This window comes from Semicossyphus pulcher, unplaced genomic scaffold, assembly GCF_022749685.1.
Source record: "Semicossyphus pulcher isolate SPU_LCO1_2020_fin unplaced genomic scaffold, fSemPul1.0.p SCAF_6, whole genome shotgun sequence".
NCBI lineage: Eukaryota > Metazoa > Chordata > Actinopteri > Labriformes > Labridae > Semicossyphus > Semicossyphus pulcher.
The window spans coordinates 31,265,444-31,290,761 of NW_027211737.1; the positions used below are offsets into that span (position 1 = coordinate 31,265,444).

A 25,318-nucleotide genomic window follows, 5' to 3' on the forward strand; every position below is an offset into this window, starting at 1 on the left:
ATAGCGACACATAAGGGCCCGATCAGACAGAACACGTTTTAGCAGCTGGGACGGCTTCTTTGTCATTGTATTCAATGAGAGGGACGCCTTTTACGCGCTGCTTTTGTGTTTCAGAGCACCTTGCGTTTTTGAGGAAACGCTCTGATTAAAAACATCAGAGGTTGAAGAGGAAGGATTGTTTACAAGACGACAGTAAAGACGTCTGCGAACTGGAGGGATGAAGAGATTGAGGAGCGTCTGGCTGTGACACTAAAGTTGTTTGCCGGTTGTGGGGACTTCAGCAGCAACGATCTGGCTCATGAGATCCCCACCCCATCTGACAGGGAAGATCTCCTGCTGTGAGGGACGTGTGTGAAAGGGCAGCTTTGGAAAAGTTCAGGGGCGGACTGTCTTGAAATTGTCAGGAGCGCATGTGTGAAAAGGGCTTAAGTCTGTTATTTCACTGTCAGTTTTCTAAGTGATGCCAGCATAATGATAGCTATTAGCATTTAGCTAAAGGCAACGCAGTGTACAGATCAATGGCAATATAAACCTTTGTATTTTATCTTTGAATACAGCGAAACAGAGTCTCCTCAAAGCAAATAGAAATGCTCTTTATTGTAACTCATTGTTAATCATTCACGTCACCATTCGTTTGTTACATCACCTGCATCCAGATATGAAAACAACAACAACAATAATTACTTTGTCATTCAGTGGTTGAGTATGTACAGCAGCAGGGCGGCCATGGACAGGTGAGTCACCATCAAAGAGTCTGACCTCTGACCTCAGTCTGACCTCAGAGTCCAAAGATCCTGGGATCCTGTTGTTATATTAATGTACTTAATTAAAGGATAAATAAAAGTTGACATCATCGTCATGACATCAATAAAATGTCAGATGTGCTGACAGTGACCAGACTCCACAAAGTCGCCCTGCGTGTCGAAATAATTCATTAAAAAAAAAGAAACACTTTCAAATGTACAAAAAGAAAGAAAAAACTTGGAACAATCTTTGTGTCATCATGGTGTTAGTCACAGCAACCCACTTCCTGTTTCTAACTACACACAACCAATCAGAACAAAGCATAAAATCCTCTCAGTATCATCAACCAGCGTCAGAATCATTCCTCGAGAAATCAAAAGAAAGAATAAAGGAAATCATCAACGTAAAGTGACCAATGCTCGCTCACTCCAACTGACAAACTTCACGTCTTCATCCAGTGTTTTTTTTTTTTTCTGTTTTTTTTCCAGTCTTTTATTTTTTATCCACAGATACAGGAAGCGTGTGGTGGCGAGGCAGACATGGTGGTGCAGGATGTGGCTGTGGTGATTTTGGCGTTTGTAGTGGATTCAGTCTGACTGTTTAAAACTCACACAGGTCATTTAAAATCTTATTTTAAAGGTGCTCAGTCTCATTTTACCTTCAATGAATCACACTTATACAAAACAGCTAAATGACTGTAAACTCTGAAACTTAGTTTAGGTAGTAGAGCGGGTTGGACATGAATTTAAAGGGTTGATCACCAGTCCCTTCGGTCCATTTGTCCTCAGACAAAACATCGAACTCAAGTAGCTCATGTTGATTTAACAAAACAAACATGGATGCCAACTTTCATGTGTTCTTCTCACAAAACAAATCTGGGGGGCAACTTTTACATGTAGCAAAACAAACATGGTTGGCTCTCGTGCCAAAACAAACATGGACTCCAACTGTTGTGAGTTCTTGTAGCAAAACTAATATGGTGAGCAACTTTAAAATGTAGCTAAACAAATATGGACGCCAAACGTTGCCTCTACCTGTATCAAAACAAACTGTCAGCAAATGTTGCAGGTTTTGTTCTAAAGCCCAGTTCAGATCAATGATTCGCAACGCAACACAACTGTTTGAGAATGTTGCAGAGAAAATTGCAGCGGTGTGAGCTGGTTAGTTAGCTGGTTTGACTTGTGAAATCTCCAAATGCAGTTTTAGAACGGAATGATGTACCTATTTCACTTCAGCCAATCAGGAAACAGCATAAATTGGCGTAGGCACTCTGTCTCTGGCGCTGCAGCAGCCAAAGACGGCTCCAGATCCTCTTTTTCCAAACTCTCTGTCTTTGAAGTTTATTAATCAGTGTTACAGCGAACATTGTGAGCACGTCACTGTCACTGTCATCCACTTCTTTTTATAATGATAACAGAAATCCAACTCGATAATTCATGTAACCTGGGCCTAATTCTAACGTTATATAGTATTAACGCAGAAGTAGTGGGGTATGTCAGTGCGTCGTTGCTATGGAGACGGTCAGCTGTGTCTGTGTGCGTTCCGTTGCTTTGATGTGAACGGCCCAGTTTTAGAATGTTTACGATCAGATGTTAGGGGACTCTTTTGGCAGTTGCATCCAGTCTTGCTCTGTGAATCATTGATCTGAACTGGCCTTTAAACAAACATCGATGCCGACTGTGGTGAGTTCTTTTAAGCAAAAACAAAATAGGAATTCAACTGTTGCCTGTTCTTGTGGCAAAACAAACATAGACAGCATATGCAGCTCACTTTGGCACGAAAACAAACCTGGATGCCAACTGTCCCCTGTTCCTCATCTACCAAACTGAACAGTTGACATGACAGAGGGAGCAAACTGATGAAACTTTATATTCTGTACAGGGAGCGGGGAAACAGGATGTCGTCTCATTTGTTTACAGTCATTATACCGAGCTAGCTGTATGAATTTGATTCATTAAAATCTAAAATCCAACAGATTGCACCTTTAATTTTTCGTTCAGATTAAGGTTTGATTTTAACGCCTGCGGTGTTTCAAGCTAGTGCTAAAGACCATGTGTTGTACTGCAGTGCAGACTCATCCATGTGTGTGGAGATACGATACCGATGGGTATTAAAACTCTCTTGATGTACAACAGTGTGTTAAGCTGTTATAGATGTACCAAAATGTCTTTATGTCCATGATGAAGATGTTCGTCAGTTCAGTTCACTTTGAGTTTTGTTGAACTCAGGTGTTGCACTGAAAAATGTCTCCAGTGTTTCCCATCATGCCTCTGTCCTCCTTTGAGTTGAAACCTCAGAAAAGTCCAGAAAATCTTTGCCTCCTGTTTGTGTCTTCCTCGTCCCTTTGTCGTCTTCTTGGATGGTGGAAATGTGTTGTTGTCTTTTCCCAACATTCATGTTTATACTCTTTTAAAAGTGATTTTATATTTTCATTTAGATTTTATTAACAAACATGCCACTTGCTTATGTAGGTTAAAAAATAGCTGCACATCATTTGGTCACTATGCAACACTATAAGTCTACAACCTGCTTATTGGACAAACCGGAGCTGTGCAGGGACACAGGTCAGGCCTGTTTCTGCTCTGAGCTTTTGGTTCTAAGGTTATTATTGTTCTCCTACACTGCAAACATCTCTCACAGGTGTGTTTTTGTGTATCTGTGTGTGTGTGTGTGCAGTGTTCTTCGGTAAAACAGGGCAGTGGCTGTTGCTGAAGAAAGAGGAAACAAGGAGGAGGTTTGATCACAGTCAGTGGAAGCTGAGACCTGACTCGTGATGGGTCTAAATTATGTTTGAAGGTTTAATCTGCTCCCTGATATGAAGTTTAATATAATATTTGTTCCAGTATTTGAACTAGGAGTTCCTAGATGGCACTTAATCATTAAACACTTCTTTGGATCCTCTGTCTCATAGAGCTCCCCACACAGGCAGATTAAATAAGAGCGTCTAAACAAAGTATTTTATACAAAGACTTTTGTAATTTGTGATTATTGAACATAAACATATAAATATCAAATTAAACATTAGTAAAACTTGAGTAAGGCTTGGTTTAACTGACATTTAACCATAGCAACACTTTGTAATGAGCTCATATTAGCATGCTAGCAAGGTAAGCTAAAGCTGAGATTAAATGGGATTTTGAGAGTATCTAGCTTCTATATTATTCTTTACTATTGTAAACAGGAAAGGAAGGTGGGACGCAATGTTGGGAGGGTTGTGGCTTTAAATTTAAGAAGTAGGTGTTTCCTCTTCAGGGAAAGATGTTGGAGATGTCGCCTATTGTATACTCCATGTAGTTTCCAAAGCAGTCCACTGTATAAAGCTCTGACACAGACAGCAGTTTCCTCAAATTGAATAATTGCAGCCAGCGGGGCAATAACTTTAAGATTTCAGTTGGTTAAAATCGTTAGACACAACTATGACGTGTGCTGTTGCTAGCTAGCTAACAAACCAGTGAACATTTGCTCTGTGCTGCTTAAGAAGAAGATTAGTTGAATGGTTAATATCAAGCTTTTGTAAGCACACATCGTATTTATTTTAACAGGAAAACAACATGATTGAATTTTGATAAAAGAATAAACTCATTTTCAGTAATATGAACGGGGGGTTTCAGCTTCACTCAAGAAGATAAACACTGTAAATCTGCTAAACATAGGCATTGTTAGCATTGTCAAAATGAGCATGTTAGCTTGCTAATGCTATGTACAGCCTCACAGAACTAACACCATGGCTTTGAGTTCTTAATCTGTGTGGTTTAGAAATATCTAAATGTGAAGGCATCGAGTCAGGGCTCAATAACAGCAGAAGAAAGTAGCTTGCTTTATATTAGCTTAACTAGAATAATTAGCATCATGCTAGTGGACTGCGATCAAACCGGCTCCTTGTTTTTCCTTTAAGTGCTGGGAAAGAATGCTGTCATTATGACATCATAGCTGGCTAAGCCAATAGGAACAATCCTTTTGAAAGATTGCTAACAGGTCTCTTCCTACAGTCAGAATCCAAAGCTTTATTGACACCTGACTCAGAGTCAGCAGGAATGTTGTTCTAAAGCTCGACTGCAGCTTGAAGCTCGATTATAAAACATTTACTTCAGTTTGAATGAATCCAGTCTGGTGGAAATAAATCTCAAACAGCAGAAGTACGATAATGTTCATGAGGAAACTGTTTCAGTCCCAACATGTCGGTCTAACCCTGCAGACAGCAGGCGTCATCCTTCATTTTTAATCTCATATGGAAAACCTTAAATGCTAAAAAAAAGTGGCACTAACATTTTACCTCCAGTGAGATTAACAGTAGAACTTCATTTCCCAGAATTCCACCACTACAACCAAAAAACTGAGCGAGTTTATAAACATTCACAAGATCAGTTGGAAGTGCCAAAAAGCCTCACAAAGAAACAACTCCAATTATTTAACCTCGTGTTTTTGCAAGGTAAAATTGCTGATTTTGTCGATGGAGTTTGGTGACTTTAAAGAGAACGCTGCTGTTTCTGGTTTAAAATTCATCGTCCTCTGTCAAAAAAAGGTCTATCTCTGTAGGGATCCTTTCTGAAATGTTGTCAGACACTTAGAATAACAAGCTGTCATTTTCCCGCAGGTCTTACATTAAAGCCATTACAGCCTGTTTCTGACAGCAGGCTGAAACAATTCCCAAACGTCTTTGTACCTTTTAGTCATTTAGACCCCAAATGTGTAAAAATAGGACCAGGTTTATAGATACTAGAATGCCTTTTAAACTAATTTAGTCCAAAATGTGCTGGTGTGACCGGGGTTTTAGAAGAACAACTCTTCACGTGTCTGAAGGAGTTTACTCTGCTGTAAGTTGCAGTTTGCATACGAGGTGTACAAAACTCCACAACAAGAAGCCATTAAAGAAAAGCTGCTTCTTCTCTGTGCTGCCTCATCTTGACCTGCAGGTTAATTCTTTGTGCTCGCTCAGTAGTTTTGTTACATTTCCACAGGCGTCTAGAAGCGTATTAAACAGAAGCTCTGCAGCTCTGCTCTGAAACAGGAGGAGTTTGTGTGTGCAGCAGAAATCTAAACTCACTCTGTGTTTTCTCTTCAAACCTTCACTGTGAATCACATCAAACCTGAAGCCTGAGACGCCTCCTGAGCGCCTCGCTGACTGTGAGCGGCTGTGACGATGATGGCGGCGGTGCTGATTGTGGTGTTTTTGTTCAGAGTCTGTGTGGTTTCCGGATCCTGCAGCGATCCAGGAAGAGCAGGGGATTGTGGGGGATGCAGTCCATGCGGCGTCAGTCAGAAAAGACAAAATTTCTTCTTCAGGTCGTCTCTCTTCCAGAAAGGAAGGTTGTCGAATTCATCGATGGACATCCCGAAAACGCTGAAGAACTCCTCCTGAGAGAGGTGTCGCTGCAGGGGCGAGAGACATTCAGACACACAGAGGAACAGGGAGAGAGAGTTTAGTGCAATGACAGCCAGAGGATTATCTAGCAGTGAGTGCAGCCAACAGTTTTACCTCCAGCCTGGTTCTGTCCACACCGGGGGGCAGTTTGCTCCGACCTCTGTGGGTCACTACCAGCGTCTCATAGGGGTAGATCTACAGAGGTCAATCAAGCAAGGAATCAAGCAAGCAGACCATTAACAAATCGACACTTGATTAAAACATAAAGCACTGAAATAGAAGCTAATATAACATTCATACGTGTTTTACAAGAAATAAAAAGTCAGTTCACCAAAATTACAAAAGAAAATTTGTGGAACACATGGCTCTGAAACACCTGGTGAACAACACCTGGTGAAACACAGAGTGGAACACCTGGTTAAACACCCTGCTCTGAGACACCTGGTGAAAGTGAAACTAGTGGACCACCTGGGGGAACAACTAGTGGAACGACTATTGGAACACCGGGCTCTGAAACACCTGGTGAACAACACCTGGAACACCTGGCTCTGAAACACCTGGTGGAACATTTGAACACCTGGGTCTAAGACACTCAGTGGACCACATGGGGGAACAACTAGTGGAACGACTAGTGGAACATCTTGAGGAACACCTGGCTCTAAAACATGTGGTCCAACACCAGGCGAAACACAGAGTGGAACACCTGGTTAAACACCCTGCTCTGAGACACCTGATGGTAAACCTGATTGAACACCTGGCGAAACATAAGAGGTGACTTTAAACAGGACGTCATTAAAAAACTTTGTTACAATAGAAGTAAACAAAGTCCTCCACAAAATCTGCCCCCAAGCGCATGAAATCCAGCCCCTAGCCTTTGAATCTGCATCTTTAGAATGACTGTAAAAAGGTGACTTTTAAAGTGACGCTGTCGTTGGTGCATCTTTGCCACAATATATAAATTTCTGTCCAACTAGATGTGACCAAGGAGTCTCGATTTAGGGGGAAGAGCAGGTTAGCAAGGGAAAAACCCGGAGCTGCAAGGGGGCCTTCTTAGTGTCGGGTGTCCACTGACTTTTGGCCATGTTGTGACAAGTAAAAGTCAAACCATCTGTATGAAACAGGACACAGAAGATGGAACAGGTGTTTCTTTTCGGCCTAATTTGGGTGAACCGACACTTTAAATCTAATTATTATTTTATCAGTAAAAACAAACTGTTGTTACTTTTTGTTCTAACATGCTGGGGAGGGAGTTTCCTCTGTCCATCCTGGAGTCTCCGTTCTGACAGAAACACAGACACACACACAGACTCATATCACCGTCAATTACAGGGCGACTTAATGATGATTAGAAAATGTTTGAACATGAATGAATAAGGCCATACCTGAAGATCTGCAGGGAGAGAAAGAAATAAGAAAATATTATTTACAGGTATTCAAACTTTGACTGACCCGTTTAATTAAAGAGGGTTAAACCAGTCTAAATGTACCTGTAGGAGTTTTCTCTGTCGAGCTGAACTCTGCCGACTGAAGCTGAAAACAAACACAAACATGTTTGTCATCTTTAATCTCTGCTGTGATTGGACGGATCTGTGCAGCAGTACTCACCCTGGAGAGGCCGCTCTTAGAGGATGCTGGGAAATACACTGACTTAGAAACATTGGACCCTGCAGAGGAGGAGGAAAATAAAAGTAGGTTAATACACAGGTGTGCAGAAAGGCCAAGAGTCCGAAGGTTTGGGTCACAGCCCGGTCCAGAGTTAAGTTAAGATACGCTACTAAACTTATGTTGGCAGTGGTCAAGCTGGCCACAAGGTGTCACCAGAGCTGTGTGTGAGTCTTTTCCTGTTTGGCTGTCAGACCTCAACAGTAACAACATGTCTTCTTCTTTTTTGGCAGTTTGAGGTTTAATGAATCAATAAGATCGATCCTGTATGTTAGAGAGTTTAATGGCAGTAAAGGTGAGGGGTAAAAATGTACCTGTGTTTTGGCTGCGGTCTGGCAGTGAGCGAGTTTTCCTCCTCAGAGGAGCTGAAGACTTTTCCAACTCCTCCTTCAGAATGATTTTTCCCAGATTAGACTGAATCTGAAGAGAGAAAGAGAGAAACGTTGGGATTCATTCAATACTGAGTGACACTGAAGGCTACAATCACACAGAGCCTTTATGTTCTGTATACTGTTCTGACGTGTGGATAAGATCTTGTCCTCTTCCAACATCCCTTTGCTCCTCTTCAGCTATAAAACTGTCAAATACTTAGAGGAACATCTAGAGGAACATCTAGAGGAACACCTCGCACTGAAACACCTGGTGAAAAACACTCTAGTGAGACAACTGCTGGAACGCCAAGTGCAACTTCTGGGTCTCCAACATGTGGTGCAACACCTGATGGAGGAACATGTGGTGGAACTGGCTCTGAAACCCCTGAAATACCTAGTGGAACAACTAGTGGCACACCTGGCTCTAAAAGACCTTGTGGAACATCAGAAGGAACAACTGGATCTGAAACACCTGGTGGAACAGCTAAAGGAATACTAACTGGAACAGGCGATGTGACACCTAATGGAACACATGGCTCTGAAAAACCTGGTGGAAGAACTAGTGGAATACCTGGGTCAAAAAACCTAGTGGAACATCTGAAGGAACACTGTGCTTTGAAACACCTGGTGAAACACCTAGTGGACCAACTGTTGGAACATCTAGTGGACCACCTGGGGGAACAACTAGTGGAACGACTATTGGAACACCTGGCTCTGAAACACCTGGGTCTAAGACATTCAGTGGACAACATGGTTGAACAACAAGTGAAACAACTAGTGGGACATCTTGAGGAACACCTGGTTCTAAAACATGTGGTCCAACAGCTGGTGAAGCACCGAGTGGAACACCTGGTTAAACACCCTGCTCTGAGATACCTGATGGTAAACCTGATTGAACACCTGGCGAAACATGAGAGGTGACTTTAAACAGGACGTCAGTCCACCTGGTCCAGGTGAGCATGTTCTTCTTCTGTACCTTGTTGAGTTCTTGTTTCTGAAGAGCTCTGAGTCCCCACAGCTCATCGTCCAGTTCTCCATCCTCCTCTTCATCTTCAGCCACCTTCTTCCTCAACTCCTTCTCTACAGAGAGGAAAGGACACAAGGAGAGGAGACAAGGAGAGGAGGACAGGAGAGGAAACAAGGATGTGGGAGTGGGAAGAAAGAAGGACAACAAGGAAGTGAGAAAACAAGAGGAAAGAAAGGAAACAAGGAGAGAGGAGAGGAGAACACACAAGGTGAGGAAAGAAAACAAGGAGATGAAACAAGGACGGGGGAGGAAAGGAAAGGAAACGAGGATAAATTAGGATAGATGAAAGAAGGAGAGGAAAAAAGGACACGAAAAAGGCAAGGATAGGTAACAAGGGGAGGAAGCAACGGATGAAGATGACAGCACTCAAAGACCAGAGAGGAAAGGAAGCAAGGGATAAGGAAAGGAGAGGAAAAAAAAGGATAGAGGAGAGGAAACAAGAGGAGAAACAAGGATGGAGGAGAGTAGAGGAAAGAAGGACAAGGAGAGAAAATACATGAAAATCCCACCCGTCTTATTTATACTCAGCAGCACGAGTTACTGTGTGTGTGTGTGTGTGTGTGTGTGTGTGTTTGGGCCGTACCAATCACAGCCAGCGAGGGGGGGCAGGGCCAGTAGTCGGTCTCGATCTTGGAGGGCAGGTTGGGGTCCGGAGGCTGAGCTGCTGGAAACTTTGACGACTCGATGATCAGATCCTCGATGTGTTTCCCCTGAGGGACCTGAGAGGACGACACATCTGTACACAACACACACACACACACACACACACACACACACACACGCGCACACACACACACACACACACACACACACACACACACACACACACACACACACACACACACCGCACGCACGCACGCACACACACAGACAATATTAAGCTGATTAAACTCAGTGAAGTCATGTCTGCGGTTTACACAGGAGGGTTCCAGCTGACCGACATTCAGATCCACTTTGACTTTACTGTAGGGGATAATAGGAACTGTTTTATACACATTTTAAAAATAAATTAAAGCTGTAAGCAGTGTTTAAAGGCCGCTTTCATCCCCACACATGTCAAGAGAGCGGCAGCCATGTTTGTTTTTAACAGCTAGACCACTGAAATATGAATCTTCCTGAGTCAGCTGTAACAGAGGGGAATAAAAAATTAAGCAAACACAGAAGTGCAAAAAAACCCTGCAGTTCCTCTGGTGTCCACTTGAGGCTGCCTCCAGCAGTGAGTCAGTCCCCATAGAGCCCCATGTTAAACTTTACAGCAGAAATAAACATGTTTACAGCCTGGTACAAAAAACAGTTTGGGTCTCTATAGCTCATTTCTCTCTTCATGACAACTGTACGGGGAGAATCTTTATACAGCTCACCTGTTTACATTATATTAAGGCTTAAAGTGATGCAGCATTAGGGGCGTGGCCTCTTTGAGTGACAGGTGGGAGCTGCTAGAAGTCTGCTAAGTGTCCCCTCAGCTAATTCAGTCACTGAACGTAACCGCTCAGCTGTGTTTGTGGTGTTGGCAAATTTGAGGGGTGGCTATTTAAATGTGCATTTTTAATTCAAGAGCCTATAAATGGATAGAAATACACACATAAATTCAACATGGCTGACTTCCTGTTCTGTGTAGGGCATTGCAGACAATCTGATGTCTCTGCTTAATTTCATGCATTTGAGAGCACATCAAAAACAACTTCCTGTTTCATGGAGCGCTGCAAAACAACTGCTTTGTACAAAACTCTGATTAAATATGGATGTGTGGATCTCTTTAGGCCTGAACTCTAAGCCAGGCCAAATCAAGCTCTTTCAATAGACGTACTTTGATCAGGCACATTTGCAACCAAGGATTACCATTCAGCGATTATTTTATTATGGCTGCTTGCTGAAGAAATCTACAAGAGCAAGTCAAGCATAGTTTATACCTATTAGTCATTTAGACCCACAAATATGTAAAAATAGGGCTCAGGTTTAAAAATAGTGAATTACCCTTTCAGGAAAACATTTAAAGGCAGCATGTGACGCACGCCCAAACACCTACACCCACTGTTATATATATAAACCTGAGCACTGGTGCTGTTTACTGGCTGTTCAAACTGACAAAAATAACAGATATCCTGAGATAGTGGGAGGAACACACCTTGTTTGTAGATCGGAGGCTTCTTATAGATGTTGGTGCCATTTTCTGAAAGAAGGTAGGAATGTGTTAAAACTGGGGAAACTGTTGGAGCCCTCTTGTGGTCCAACTGTAATGACGGCTATGTGTCTGTCTTACTAGCAAAAAGATAAACTAATACTGCTTTATTTAAAAAAAAAAAGACATAATATAACTGATGTAAATAGAAGTAAACATGAGAGAAGAGTGTCAGAACATATCAAGCTGTAAAAAGTGTAGTTACCTGGCCGGTGGAAGTGCTGCATGGCGGTCTTGGCACCAGGGGGTTGTGTCTGTGGTGTGTTGGGTGTGTTGGGTGTGTGCGGTGTGGACGGTGTGTGTGAGCTGTGTGTTCTGCTGGTCTGGATGGTGGAGCACGGGGAGGAACCTCCAGGAGAACGGTTCTCCAGCCACTCTCTTGACTCCTTCTGGAAACACAGAGCCCAAAGCAGCTGTTACGTCGCTCTCTTCAAAGCCACCAGACTCCATTGAAAAAAACAGGTATTTTATCTTGCAGAACACTGGTCTACTGCTGCTTCCATCGTGTGATGTTATTTGATTAATGTTTCACTTTGGGGGTTAATGTGGTTAATTCGGGTCCAACGTAATATTTATTTAACACAAAATAACACAAAAAAATAACCGATGGAGGCGGCAGTAAACCAGCAACTTATGTGCTCTGAAAGATTCAATTACTATTTTTGTCAATGGAGTCTGGTGGCTTTGAAGAGGGCGATGGAACAGCTGTTTGTGGTTACAATCATCTTCCTCTTTCACAAAAAGGTCTACCTCTGTAGGGATCCTGTCTGTGATGTTGTCAGACACTAAGAATAACAAACTGTGAGAGGAAGAAGATACATTTCTGTCTCCTCTCAGTTTCTCTAAATGTCAGTTTTTTGTTTTGTTGTTTCGAGTATCTCTGGATGTGGACACAAACCATCACAATGTAAACAGGAACAGAGAAAACTTTAAGATAAACCATATGATGAGGACGTGGTGAGAAAGAGAGAGAGGGTGGGGTCTTACCTCTGGGGAGGGAGGAGGAGAGATGGAGCGAGGAGACAAGGATCTCTGAGGAGGAGAAAACATAAAAACAGATTCAACACATAAACAGACTCAAAGAACAAAGAAGAAAACTCCACTACATTTATCCGACAGCTTTAGTTACTTTACAAACTAACATTTTAAACAGTTCAGGTCATTAAAACCGATAAAAACACAGACTTAATCAACTTAACTGGCCTTTAAAATGACTGTTGCTCCAACGCTCTTTGGCTGGGCTGTCGCTAACTTAGCTAGCTCACTAGCTGACTAAAATCCTTCTTCAGTTAAATGATACAGCTCTACATGACAGAGACGTCTCTTCAAACATGAGACTCTGGGAGGTAACAAAGAGTCGAAGCTTCATATCGAACAGTCAAATCTGATTTTGTGACTTTTTCCCTCTGACTTCTAGACAAAAGAGGGCTGCATCTTTCTCTGTATATCGCCCCTTTGCTCCTCTAATATCAAGGTTCCTCCAGGCTGGAGTCATTGCAGTTACATGTAATGAATCACAGGTCATCAGGACAACTTTAGTGAGGTGTAAATAATGTGAATCTACACTATACTGTATGAAGTACAGACACAGAGAGGCAGGGCGGCCTCGTCTGTTGTCCCTTACAAAGAGATCAGATCTCTCTCTCTCTCACACACACACACACACACACACACACACACACACACACTGTGGGTCTCAGCTGTGGTAACGAGCTGTCCGGTCTGTAAGCAGCAGATTGATGTCTTATGTCGCAGCCAGACGCCGAGCTAACCAACCAGAAAACGACCCGACTGTCAGACCAGCTCGGCCTGCTGACACACTGACTGCTCCTCTAACGCCTCAGAAACACGTGCTAAGCTACGCTAAACACATCAAGCTGGAGTTCTTCAAGAGCCTGAGGAAATGTTAGATCTTAGGGAAACAGTCTCACTCTTCGCTGTGTACGGAAGCCCTGAGCAGACATGCACCTACACATTTTATTTATTTGGTTTTCCCGTGATAACGAGTGATTTCTGGTCGTTTTCTCACTCTCTTGACTTGAAGCTGGTTATCATTTTAACAGATTAATGTGGCCCATCATCTGGAGACAACGAAGCTTGTTTTCTCGTGATCACGGGAAAAATTAGTCAAGAGCTCGAGAAAACGACCAGAAATAAGTTGAATCACGGGAAAACCGAGTAAATAAAATGTATAGATGCATGTCCGCTCAGGGCTTCCTTGATTGGGCCTGGGGGACCAGGTGTGTTACCTGCCAGGGCACATAAAACATGAACTTGCAGATCCACCTGGTTCCCAGGGTGGTGCCCCTTCTCTGAGTGAACCAGTTCACCCAAAAAATGCCCCCCAAGCACAACAGAGCCACCAGATCGCCTTACTGTAGGGGTCATGACATGACCTCACATGACCTCCATCAGAAAACTCTTTGAGGAACAACAAGAGTAAACGTCGCACTCTTCCTTCAGGTCTTAAATGATTCTATATTTCTCTTTTTTTCAGTAACTCTCTCGTTCAGACTCAAACAAACATGTAATAAAAAGTTTCCCTCATTTCTTAAACGGCGGCTCACTGGGGTGTAAACAGGCGTTTCATCAGTGCATGATTATATCGTTCTTTGGACAACACTACGACGTCTGCCACGATAGGATTTTAATGAGACACAATTCAGTGGCCTGCAAGCTAGACGATAAGACGTATTAATACAATCAGCTACATTAATATCGTCCCACAAAAAACACAACAACCATAAGTATACAGATATCTATCAGCACACTTATCAGCCGGCGCATCCTAAAGAAGATGATGAGCGTTAGCGCCTGTGTCCACTAACAGTGTTTGTTGTTCTGGCAGCGCCGACAGCCTCTATTTCAGAGCGCTTCTCACCGGCACTTACTGTTGCTAGGTTACGAAAGTTGTCTGGCGGCACTCCTGCTTCCCTCGGTAGTGACGTTAAGTCTGTTTTAAATCACTTTGTGTGCTTAATATTTGCTTTTACTCGAGGAAATTTTACAAAGAAAACTTGTGACAGGAATCGTGTCCTGGCGTTAGCAGCAGCTCTACGGCTGGAAATAGTCCCCTCGAAAAAAAACTGAAGTATTGCGGTGCGTTCGATTTGTACTCGGACTCGGAAGTCGGCATTTGCTAGTTCCCAGTTGGAAATTTCAACCCTGAGGTCAGATTTCCATCTCGGAAAGTCGGAGGAACCTCACCAACTCTGACCTCATAATCAAAGATGGCTGCTCCGTGCATCACCAGTAAATGACAGCTGTAGTATTTAACTGTTTATTATCTCTTCTGAACACTTACTGTACTGTCCAACTTCTATCTGTGGACATGTTGTGGACCTCAGATTTGTTCTGTAGTTGTCTTTATTCCGAGAGAACAAGCACAACAGCTGTTTTACTGGAGGGGTCCGTGTCTTGGTTTTCCGACTTGTTGTACTGGAACGTGGTCAACTCAGGTGTGACGTCATTCCCAGTTCTGAATTCCGACTTCCAAGGTAAATGGAACGCACCAATAGCTTCTCCTCCGCCCTTGTTGACAAAATTGATGTCATAAGTCCCACCCCTTCTTGATTTTGATTGGTCGATGATGGAGAAGTGACAGCTATGCTGTGCGCTGGAAACGCTGAACTTGTTTTGAGCCGCTGTGGCCAGTGCAAAAAACACCAATTAGTGAACATGAAGGCCCCGATGTTTTCACTTTGTATTTTCATATTGAATCGTTCACTCGCTGTTATTTTTATCAAATTAACTGGAGGAAACTGTGCATGTGTTTGGGACTATTTTCAGCGGCGGATGAATCCACATTTGGTGCTCTGGTGCTCTTGGGGGCAACGGGACAGTGTGTGTGATATTAAGTGTGCAACAGTGTGGCCCATTGATGTGTGTTTAATAGTTGTGGGACAGAAACGGAGCTCTGTGGCACCGAGGAAGAAGATCAATCAGGCTGTGATACAAACACGATCGTACTGCTGCTGGTTTGAGTCCGAACATGACGAGAAAATCTGAACATCAGGAGAGTTACACTGTAAAAACTTGCAGTCACCTCCAGAGGGCTGTAGCTGTAGTGCGGCTGGTAGATCATCAGGTCGGGTCTCTCGATGTCCAGGATGGCTTTGTCTCTGGGTAACGCTGCCAAGTCCTTATAGCCGATCACCCCGTCCTCCACCCTGGCCTGGAGGGAGGAGGGGGAGAGAGGAGGGGGAGGGGAGACAGGCAGAGATTACAGATTACTGCTCAAGATTAATCTGAAGGATAATATAACTTGATCTGTGTGTGTGTGTGTGTGTGTGTGTGTGTGTCTCACCACGATGGCTGCAGCAGGGGATCCTGGGACGCTGGTCCCTCTCAGCGACAACACACTCCCCGGAGACGTTTGAGCCAGCTGCTGCTTACACACACACACACACACACACACACACAGAACCACACACACAAATACACACACAGAGGTCAGAGGTCAAGCACAAATGGTTATCCAGCCAAGTGGAAGAAGGCTTCAGCTAATCGAGGAGTCAGTGGAGATCGTTTAGGTTTCTTCTCAGTGAAATCAACACTCAGAGGTTTACACATTAAATCATAAACACTCGATGCTAAGCTACGATGCTAGCAGCCCTGAGAAGCTGTAATGATGTAGAAAAAACAAGCTTTTATAAAAACGAATATCATGGTCTAAATTTGACTTTGATCCATCGAGGAAGAGGATCAGGTCAAATGTTTTTATTTTAATTTTAAATAAAGTGTTTGAATTTAACGTGTTAGCATGTGAGCTTTGCTAACACACAAAGAAGCACGCATTACAAAGTACAGCTGATTCTGATGGGAAGCTAAAAATTAAGCTAATGCTTTAAGAACCAAAAACTGCAATTCCTCAAGTGTCCACTAGAGGCGGTCTCCTAAAGTGAGTCAGTCCCCATAGAGCCACATGTTCAAATGCCAAACTTTACAGCAGAAATAAACATCTTTACTTACAGGTAAACTAAAATTATTTGGGTTTTTATTTATGATCACTTGGGTCCTTTCAGTCTGCAGAATGTCTGTCAAATAACCGTCCCTTTAATACAAGCGTCCTGATCTGCCTCCTCACAGCCAACCTGAAGTATTAATATCTCCTTTTCTGCCCTCAGTTTTGACTTTCAGGGGCTGAAAATAGAAATTGGAGCGATATTGAGACTCCGCCTCCGAATCAGTCGACGGTGTTTCTGGAAGTGTAGGGAAGTGAAACCAGTGTTTACCTTGGGCATCATCCTGACTGCTGATTGGTCAGTTCCTAAGAGAGACACAGACATAACACCGTGTTATATTACAGACATATTGAATATATTCATGTATTATATTACTGCAAACTGCGATAAAAACTGAAAGCAAAAGACAAACTGGTAACAGAGGAAGGTGAGGGACCAGCTGCAGTGTGTGTGTGTGTGTGTGTGTGTGTGTGTTTGACTCGTGTGTCAGCTGGAAACAGAAATCTGCTGCTGAAGCTTTCTGTGACGGACAGCTGCTGGAGCAGAGCGTCACATACAGCAGCTCGTCTGACGATTAAACTCTGTGAGACTGTACGGAGGATGTTTGTCAGTGTTAGCTTAGGGCTGCTACAACAAGCTAACTACCAACCCCTCTCTGTCGCCCCCTGCTGACTGGCTGCAGTATAGCTCATAAAGCCCGCCTCCTCCATGTTAACAGATGGGACATGAGTCAAACTATAAAATCAAAATACACGTCAAATACATTTTTCTCAAACATGGTTTCTGTCATTATAGTTAGTTCTTATCATGCTGATTTATGTCACAGTGTTCATTTTCCTCACAAGTTTACTTTTAATGAGTTATTTGATGCTATAAAAAGGGGGTGTGGCCTCATGATTGACAGCTCTGTTGACAAATGGAGCTCCTGCAGCGTTCTGTTCCCGAGTAGCAGAGTAGAGGAGGAACGGCGAGAGGAGACGTAACTAACACTAACACTACAGTCATTGAACTTTCCATCAGCGTGAATATCTGCTTCAGACCAACACAAGAAGCTGTTCTGCTGCAGACTGAGCCCACCTGAGGGCTCCAACACGCCAAGGACACCTGAGGGCTCCAACACGCCAAGGACACAAGGTAAAGGTGTGTTTTGGGTAGAGGAAGGGGCGGGTTGTCGATATTGCGGCTCCACCAGCTGATCTCTGCTGCACAGACTCAGTGAGAACAGAGAACACGCTGCTCGATTATCATTTCTTAATATTTTTTCCATCAGTAACTCTTTAAACTTTGATCTCTCTCTCCGCTCTGAATCAGAGGACGATCAGCCTCCTCTGCAGCAGCTGCAGGGCTGTCAGCTCTGTATTGTCTCACGTGAACGACGGACACAAAGAGATTATTCCAGAGTCCACAGCTTTGTCTACACACACACACACACACACACACACACACACACACACACACACAGATGGGGAAGTCTGGGTAACCTGCGGTCAGTGACGGGAAAAGCCTTGCACACACTCATTATGACGTACAGTGTGTGTGTGTGTGTGTGTGTGTGTGTGTGTGTGTGTGTGTGTGTGTGTGTGTGTGTGTGTTCATACCTCAGGGAGAATAAGGGATCATGTCTGTCTCTGTTTGTCTTTAGAGCTCTGCAGCCCGATCAGAACCTGAAACACACACACACACACACACACACACACACACACACACGTACATATTAGTTTATTTTTCTGTCTCATCCCAAACACCTGGATAAATCTCACCTGCGCTTTCAGGACCAAACATGTCACAAAAAGATACCTTTAGCATCTTTTAAAGTATTTGATTATTCTTTTAAATCTTTTCAATTTCAAATTAACCTTAAACTGAAAAAAACCAAAAACAAACATTAAACTCATACGTGGACATAACTAGACTTCTGCAGTGAACCTTCAGTGGACTTCTAACTTGAGAACGTGAATGACAGCAGTGTATTATATTTTAAATTTGGTATTTCATTATGTTATAAGCATCTCTCACGTGTCTTTTGGAATCTGTAAAATAACTCCAGCTGGAAGAAAAATGTACGAGAGTAAAAAGTTAAATATGTCCTCTGAGATCCTCAAGTGAAGTACAAGATCCTCAGAATGCACTTTGACAGTGAAGTGAAGTGTGATCCTTCACTGAGGACAGACTTTTCTTTTTCTGTCGTCTGTTTGAGATTTTCTGCAGATTTGACAGATTTCAGTCAGACTGTCTCCGAGCCTCCTCCTCCTGTATCGATCTCTGCTGGTGTCTGCTGTCACTCAATTATTAACACGTTAATGTGTGGCTGACTGTCACCGGACTGTGGTCACTTTCTCCTGCAGGACACAGGCAGCAGCGGGGTATACGTAAAGTGCTGCTGCTTCTACTTAAGAAACAGAACTAAACATGGACAACCCATCTCTCTGCTGTTCAGCCTGCAGGGTGTGAAGACTCGGAGTTATTAAAGTGCACGATCTGATGTTTATGCAGAAAACAGGAAGTGCTGAGAGCCTCATGAACTCCAAACTCTTTCAGACAATATAGGACAATCAGGTCCTGATACTTTCCTGACTTTCTTTTTACACACGGGGAAGAACTCTGATTGGAGCGAGTTATTCCACAAAACAAACACAAACAATTTACCAACTCTGCTCGATGTGAATGTTTCAGACCTCCCTGCTGCATTCACACGTCAGCTCACCCTGACTTACTCGAGGGCTGCAGGAAAATGTCGCTTAAAGTCGGGATGAACAGATTCAGACAGAAATGCACTCCACCAGGACAATGTCAGGAGAGCAGCACAGAGAGGGTTTAGAGTCCAGAGAGGAAAGAGGTGTGTGTCTGTCTCCTGAGAGAGATCAGTTACAGTCTGATGTCTCCGGCTGATCAATAATTTGATCGATACGACTAAAAGGGTCAGGTGTCAGAGCTTCTCTCTGCAGCAGTTTGTCCACAGTCTGATGCCACTGCTCAGCTTGAGCAGCATCAGGTGACTAAGAAGATCTAACCCTGTGCATAGATCTGAGGTACTCACACGTCTTCAGACTTCTGCTCAGAGGAGGAAAAGGTTCTTAAAAACGTAAATGTAGGAATACCGCAAATCGAGCACTTAGTCACAAGTAAAAGTCCTGCACTGAAAGTAAAAGAAAAGAATAAGCAATAAAATGTACGTTAAACACTTGAACCTTTGCGACATGTATAACTGCATTTTTCCAAACTGAAGCTCAAGAACTCGCACGCATGAACGAGCATCCGGTGGGTCTTCCTGAAGAGACACGAAACTGAGCATGCTCAGTCTCAGAACTCACCGGCTCTGTTTATTTTCACATTGTGCTTCGAAACCAAATGGCAAATTACGCCGGCGAACCAGAAACTCATCACAAGCGTTAGCGAACATTAGCCAGGCGGGGCAGCTGGAGAGAGCTGCACCCGGTGAGAGAACGCTGCACGTGGGTTTTGTTTCTATGACAACAATAAGTTGTGGGTCTGTTTTGATCCCCAAAAGCAATCGTAGGTCTCCATGAGTCGCATGCCGATGTTGACTCTAGTTTTCCCCCTGACGTCGGTCACTTCCTGTTTGGTCAGACGGGCTTCACCAGATAAAACGTATTTTTGTTTTTATTCTTGTGTGTAGTTTGTGTTGGTGTTGTTTGTTTGCATCCATCTCCATCTCACAGCTTGTGTTGTCTCGTGTTGCACACTGTTGGCTGTAGAGGCGTAGAATGAGCTCTCGGCAGAGGTACTCGCAAGCGCGCAGATACGTCACATCCTCTTGTTTCGCGGAAAAACCGTCCCGAGCGCTTTACATAAAAATCCGCCCGCAGGCTGTTCGGGCCGATGGAGGAAGCTGGTGAAGGTCTCAGTTTATCAGTTCCTCTACTATCCCTTCACACATCGTCAATAAAAAATGATATTTGATTGATGAATATGTAAAATCTTACATACAGCCCCTTTAAAAGAAAATGTCAAAAGAAAATGTCTGAAGTTAATTTAAACTTTAAAAGGTCGGATAGATAAATTAAGTAAATAGAAAAACAGACGTAAAGGATTATTACACAAAGGAATCAATAAGACCAATAAGGGATCAGACTCTGTGAAGGTGAGATGAAGGTTCAGGTGAGACAGGAAGGTTTACTCACATCTTGACTCTGTATTTTCTCTTTAACGTGCAGATTTCGTGTTTCAGCACCTGAAAAAAACCAACAGAGATTTAAGACGAGAGAGTGAAACAGAGTAATCATCATTAAACAGTGAAGCTGTTAGAATCAGCGGATATTTGAATGGACTTCTGCAGGTCTCCTCCTCTTTAAATCTATTTTCAGATTCACTTTTTATTTCCAGGAAGTGATGCTGTTGCTAAGCGACGGTGCTGGCAGGAGTTTGAGATGAAATCTGCTCCATCTGATAAAAAACATTCAGGCTGACCGGATCCACTGAACGACAGAGCGCTGGTTCACTCATTAACTCGTCTTTTACTGAATGTTTGTGACAATAATGTGCAGAACAACAACAGAGGCGTTAGCGACGTTAGCCTCTTGGAGCTACATCAAACTGACGACTAATGTGTGAGCCAGGAGCCTCCTGCCAAGTGTATCTCTCCGGGGGGTCGCTGCTCGAAAGAAGGGGGACAATTACCTGAAAACTGTTCCCACACAAGCGCAACATAACGACCTGATTAATTGTTATTATTAGGCAAATTATAATCAAAATACTTGGTTTTTATCAGCCTTAATAGAGGACTGTCAGCAAATCAAATGGATTAAAAATTCAAAAATGTTAAACTGTGCCAAAGACAAATGTTTTTATCATCGCTCAGGTTTAAAAAAGCAACCCAACGTGTAACTGCACGTTTATCTGAGTTGCTTTAAAATAATTTGGAAATTCAAATAAAAAAGTGAAAAGCAGCAAAATAAAATGCAACAACTTCGACTGACAGCAAAGAGCAGAGAATCAGTTTGAACTAAAGAAGTGAAACAAAAATGAACCGGCGACATGACGGACGGACTCACAGGCCGCACCACTCCAAGTGAGCATCTGACGGGCTGAGGTGCAGCAGTGGGGAAAACACTTTGAACACAGCGCGTCGTTCACTTTGCTTTATGAGTCATTAAGGCACCTGTACCCCCAAACTAAAGAGTCCGTTTTTATCCATGTTTGTATTTATACCAACAAAAAGCACAATCATTTGTATATGTCCAACGTATCTGTGAGCCAATTTAGACACAAGAACAACGACACCAGAAGCACAGAGACACTGCTGTGTTTTCAGCATGTTGGACGTCAGATGGCATCGGGGGGAGATATCAGCTGTGTCTCATCCTTTGAAGGAGGCGGTCTACGGAGGATGAGTCCTTCGTAGTCTGTGTAGACGCTAAGGCCGAACTGAAATGAGACGGTCCGGTCTACAGAGGATTAACCGTTTACGTCACCAGCTGTTCCTGCTCTTCCTGAGAATCTACACCGACGCTGTAGCGTCAGACGAACGCGGGACACGTAAGCGTCACGGCAGCATCTATTTTGCAGTCTACACCGGCTGAGACGACAGCAAGTTAGCCAATGGTAGTTGTGATTCCTGGCCATAAATAGGGGTCGTAGTGACGCCATAAAGTGTGCAGTCTGCCGGGAACAGTAGAAGAAGACAACTTTGCAACCAACTTATTTCTTAATCGCGCATAAATGTTGTATTTACAAATGTTTGTAGGATGTAGAAGTCAAATGAGAATGAATTAATAGGGTTGGTTCATCCAGATGCTGAGGAAACGAACAGATTCATTGCTCTTTCAAATTAGTCTTGCCTGCTCATCAAAGTTGGCCAAAATGAAGAGATCACATGGTTTAACATGGATTCCCCGGTTGTTGGCATGTTTTAACAGAGCAGTCAGTGGCTTTCTAAGCTTCACTGATGCGCAGCAGCGGGGGAAAAAAACACTCAACGTGTAAAACGAACGGAGCAGCAGAAAATCACTGGCGTATTACGCCCGCCTCCGGCTCAGCATACGCGGTTGCTGGAGATTGAAGCATTCAACAACAGTGGAGCGATTCTGTCCCGGCAGACGTGTGTCAAAAATATGCTTCAAATACTTTGTACGTGTAGATTACCCTTTACCCTTATGTCACTAATCGCTGCTCCTGTCACCTAGCAACAGGTAGCTAACGGACTAACTATCATAGCTACCGTCACAACTGTTTTAACATTTGTATCTCCACCTATTCAATCTGAATTGAAAAACGTGTATTCCTCGACCGTTTGAGAGTCAACCAACTTGTTAGAATTGGTGCTAAATAAATTCTGGGATACGTTGGGCCACGAAGGATGCACTCGATGGATCCTTCGCTGCCCGGGAAAAAGAGGACACATTTGTCGGCCGCATCTGAAGGAGCCTTCGGCCTTTGGACGGCCTTCGACGTGGCCTTGAAATACGTCCTTGAAGGATGCAGGAAGAAACTTCTCTTTTTGCCTCACGCGTGTCGACATAGAAGAAGTGTAATCAAACTCCCTGAAGGGTCCTTAAAGAGTTCTTTGTGCTCTTATTTTGATTCATGACAGACGATCTTTAATGTATTGCTGTTGATTCGTCGTCGTACAGATCGCTGAAACTGTTTGTTCATGTTCTCGTTCAGCAGATCTGTGGGTCTGCTGGGACAGGAGATAACTCAGAGGAATGCTGGGAGATATCTGAAGGTTGCTAGGTTACCACACCCAGCCGGCCAATCAGCTGGCAGGAATGTGGGAGAGACAAAGAGAGAGATGTTGCACTAAAATAGACCTCCCACCGTCAGACCACCCGACACTGAGGGGGAGTGTGTGTCCATCACATTGTTTCCAGCACACACACACACACACACACACGCGCACACACACACACTGCAGGGGTCACAGGTAAACTCCACCAGACTGACACGCCTTGGATTATAAATCAAGCTGCCACTTAAAACTTTATCAACATGTTTATGTTGTTTGAGGATTTTTTTGGTTGATTCTTCTCTTCTATTACTTTGTGAGTGATTTCCTACATTTCCCAGAGTTCCTTGCAGCAGCAGCAGCAGCAGCAGCTCAGAGTGGAGGTGCCTGTGCTTGTTGCTGTCAGCTGCTGGTTGTGTGGGAGGTGAAAGTGAAAGTGTGAGTCTCACTCCTGCAAACGCAAACTGTTTTCTGTCCGTCTCTGCGGAGGGAAGAAAAAACAAAATGGAGGCAGAAACAAGAGAAACTACAAACCGTGTCCGAGGAGGACGACGGGTTTGACTTCAGAGCTGGAATATTTCATCAGTTTATGTGAAGTAGTTTTACATTAAACCAGATCCATAAAAACGTTCAGTTACATGATGACCTCACTCGGATTAATGTTGCATCATTATTATGTTTCATCACTGTATGTTTAAGGCTGTTATTCTTACAATTTATTCACTGTCGGGTTCTTTAATCTACAGCAAAGTATCAATTAATCGATTAACTGATCAAAAGAAAAACAGCTTCCAACCACATCGTTCAATCGATCATTTTTAGCCATCTTCAAGCAGCCATGTCGAACGTTTGCAGCTTTTCTCTGTTGGTTAAAAAGAAGCAGTTTAAAGGTTTCCCTTCGAGCTCTGGGAAAGTGAAGTCAGCTTTTTTCTACTTTTTAAAAATCTATTTTAAAGACTAGAAGATGAAGCGTGGGCGGCAGGGCGGTGCAGAACATTTATGGTTCAGAGTTGTTGAAACGTTTAAAGTGCCGTTTGCCTTTTTCAGGCCCTTTTCTGTTCACGGTTTTATAAATGATCCCACATCGTAATGAGATCAGTTCAAGAACAGGCTAGGCTGCACAGTGGTGCAGTGGTTAGCGCTGTCGCCTCACAGCTAGAAGGTTCCTGGTTTGAATCCCGGTTCAGACGTAGTGGAGTCTGCATGTTCCCCCCCGTGCATGCGTGGGTTCCCTCCGGGCACTTCCTCCCACAGTCCAAAGACATGCCTGTTAGGTTCATCTGTGACTCTAAACTGCCCGTAGATTTGAGTGTGAGTGTGAAAGGTTGTCTGTCTTTGTGTGTCAGCCCTGAGATTGACAGGCGATCAGTCCAGGAGTAAGCTCGCCTCTCGGCCAATGACAGCTGGGATCGGCTCCAGCCCCCCCGCGACCCTGAACAGGATAAGCGGTATAGATAATGGATGGATGGATAAATCAGATTGAGCCACTTAGAAGAACATGAAGTGGCTCTGGTTCTAAATGTAAGTTTTTTCTGCTTTTATTTGTTATTTCAGACATAAAATGACGAACCTTTGGACTGTAAAATGTTAGTTACAGAAGAGAAGCAGTCTGAAGACGACATTTTGACCTCTTAGAAAAAGAAATGTGCATTTCTAACAACTTTTAAATGTAATTGACTGAAAGATTAACACTGGAAATAATCGATAATAAAAACAATGCTACTTTTCCTGCGCTCAGACAAACAGCCTGTTTTCAGCTTTGTATAGTTTTCCAGCTAATCCAAGTAGTGAATAAATAGTTTATTAAGCTGAAGAAGAAGAAGAACTTTCTCAACACATAAAGGAACACTTAGTTTACGGTCCTTTTGACTTTCTACAGCACCGCAACGAAGCTCCGGTGCTACGCCACCTTAGCCATTTTACACTGAACCAAGCCACGCTGCCGTAGATTTTACAGGACAGGAAGGGTTAAAAATACCTCCAATTTCTCTGTCAGTAATTGAATAATTGTACTTTGCTACTCTCCAGCATTAGAGCGACGTTAACTGACTGTTTGTCTCCTGAAGGCGTCTCCAGTCGTCGTCTCCTCTTTGTGTTTGAGACGTAAATGATGTGCTAATATCTGTGAGGAGGTTATTAGTGTCGGTCACTGCATCAGGACAGAAAACACAGCGAGGTCCTGAGAACGTGAAGACCTTCCATCAGGATTTATGACTGACACACTCACACACACACACACACACACACACACACACACACACACACACGCACACACACACACAAAGAACAACCACGGAGAGCAGCAAAATTGACTTTTATAAATT

The 25,318-nt window shown here is 43.4% G+C and overlaps 1 protein-coding gene across 1 annotated transcript in view; it reads right to left on the minus strand.

Moving 5' to 3' along the window:
- Nucleotides 1-574: 574 nt before the first annotated feature.
- Nucleotides 575-25,318, minus strand: part of LOC138609960 (dematin-like) — a 34,569-nt gene continuing 9,825 nt past the window's right edge. The window contains exons 2-18 of the mRNA XM_069682644.1: nt 20,452-20,501; nt 17,908-17,973; nt 16,580-16,614; nt 15,652-15,732; nt 15,391-15,519; nt 12,333-12,377; nt 11,551-11,734; nt 11,292-11,336; nt 9,750-9,902; nt 9,116-9,219; nt 8,083-8,188; nt 7,712-7,770; nt 7,594-7,636; nt 7,489-7,496; nt 7,329-7,385; nt 6,221-6,301; nt 575-6,114 (exon numbers count right to left, since the gene is read on the minus strand). Coding sequence (XP_069538745.1) covers nt 6,001-6,114; nt 6,221-6,301; nt 7,329-7,385; nt 7,489-7,496; nt 7,594-7,636; nt 7,712-7,770; nt 8,083-8,188; nt 9,116-9,219; nt 9,750-9,902; nt 11,292-11,336; nt 11,551-11,734; nt 12,333-12,377; nt 15,391-15,519; nt 15,652-15,732; nt 16,580-16,591 — 1,221 coding nt within the window. The 5' untranslated portion in view covers nt 16,592-16,614; nt 17,908-17,973; nt 20,452-20,501 and the 3' untranslated portion in view covers nt 575-6,000. The remainder of the gene's footprint in view (nt 6,115-6,220; nt 6,302-7,328; nt 7,386-7,488; nt 7,497-7,593; nt 7,637-7,711; nt 7,771-8,082; nt 8,189-9,115; nt 9,220-9,749; nt 9,903-11,291; nt 11,337-11,550; nt 11,735-12,332; nt 12,378-15,390; nt 15,520-15,651; nt 15,733-16,579; nt 16,615-17,907; nt 17,974-20,451; nt 20,502-25,318) is intronic.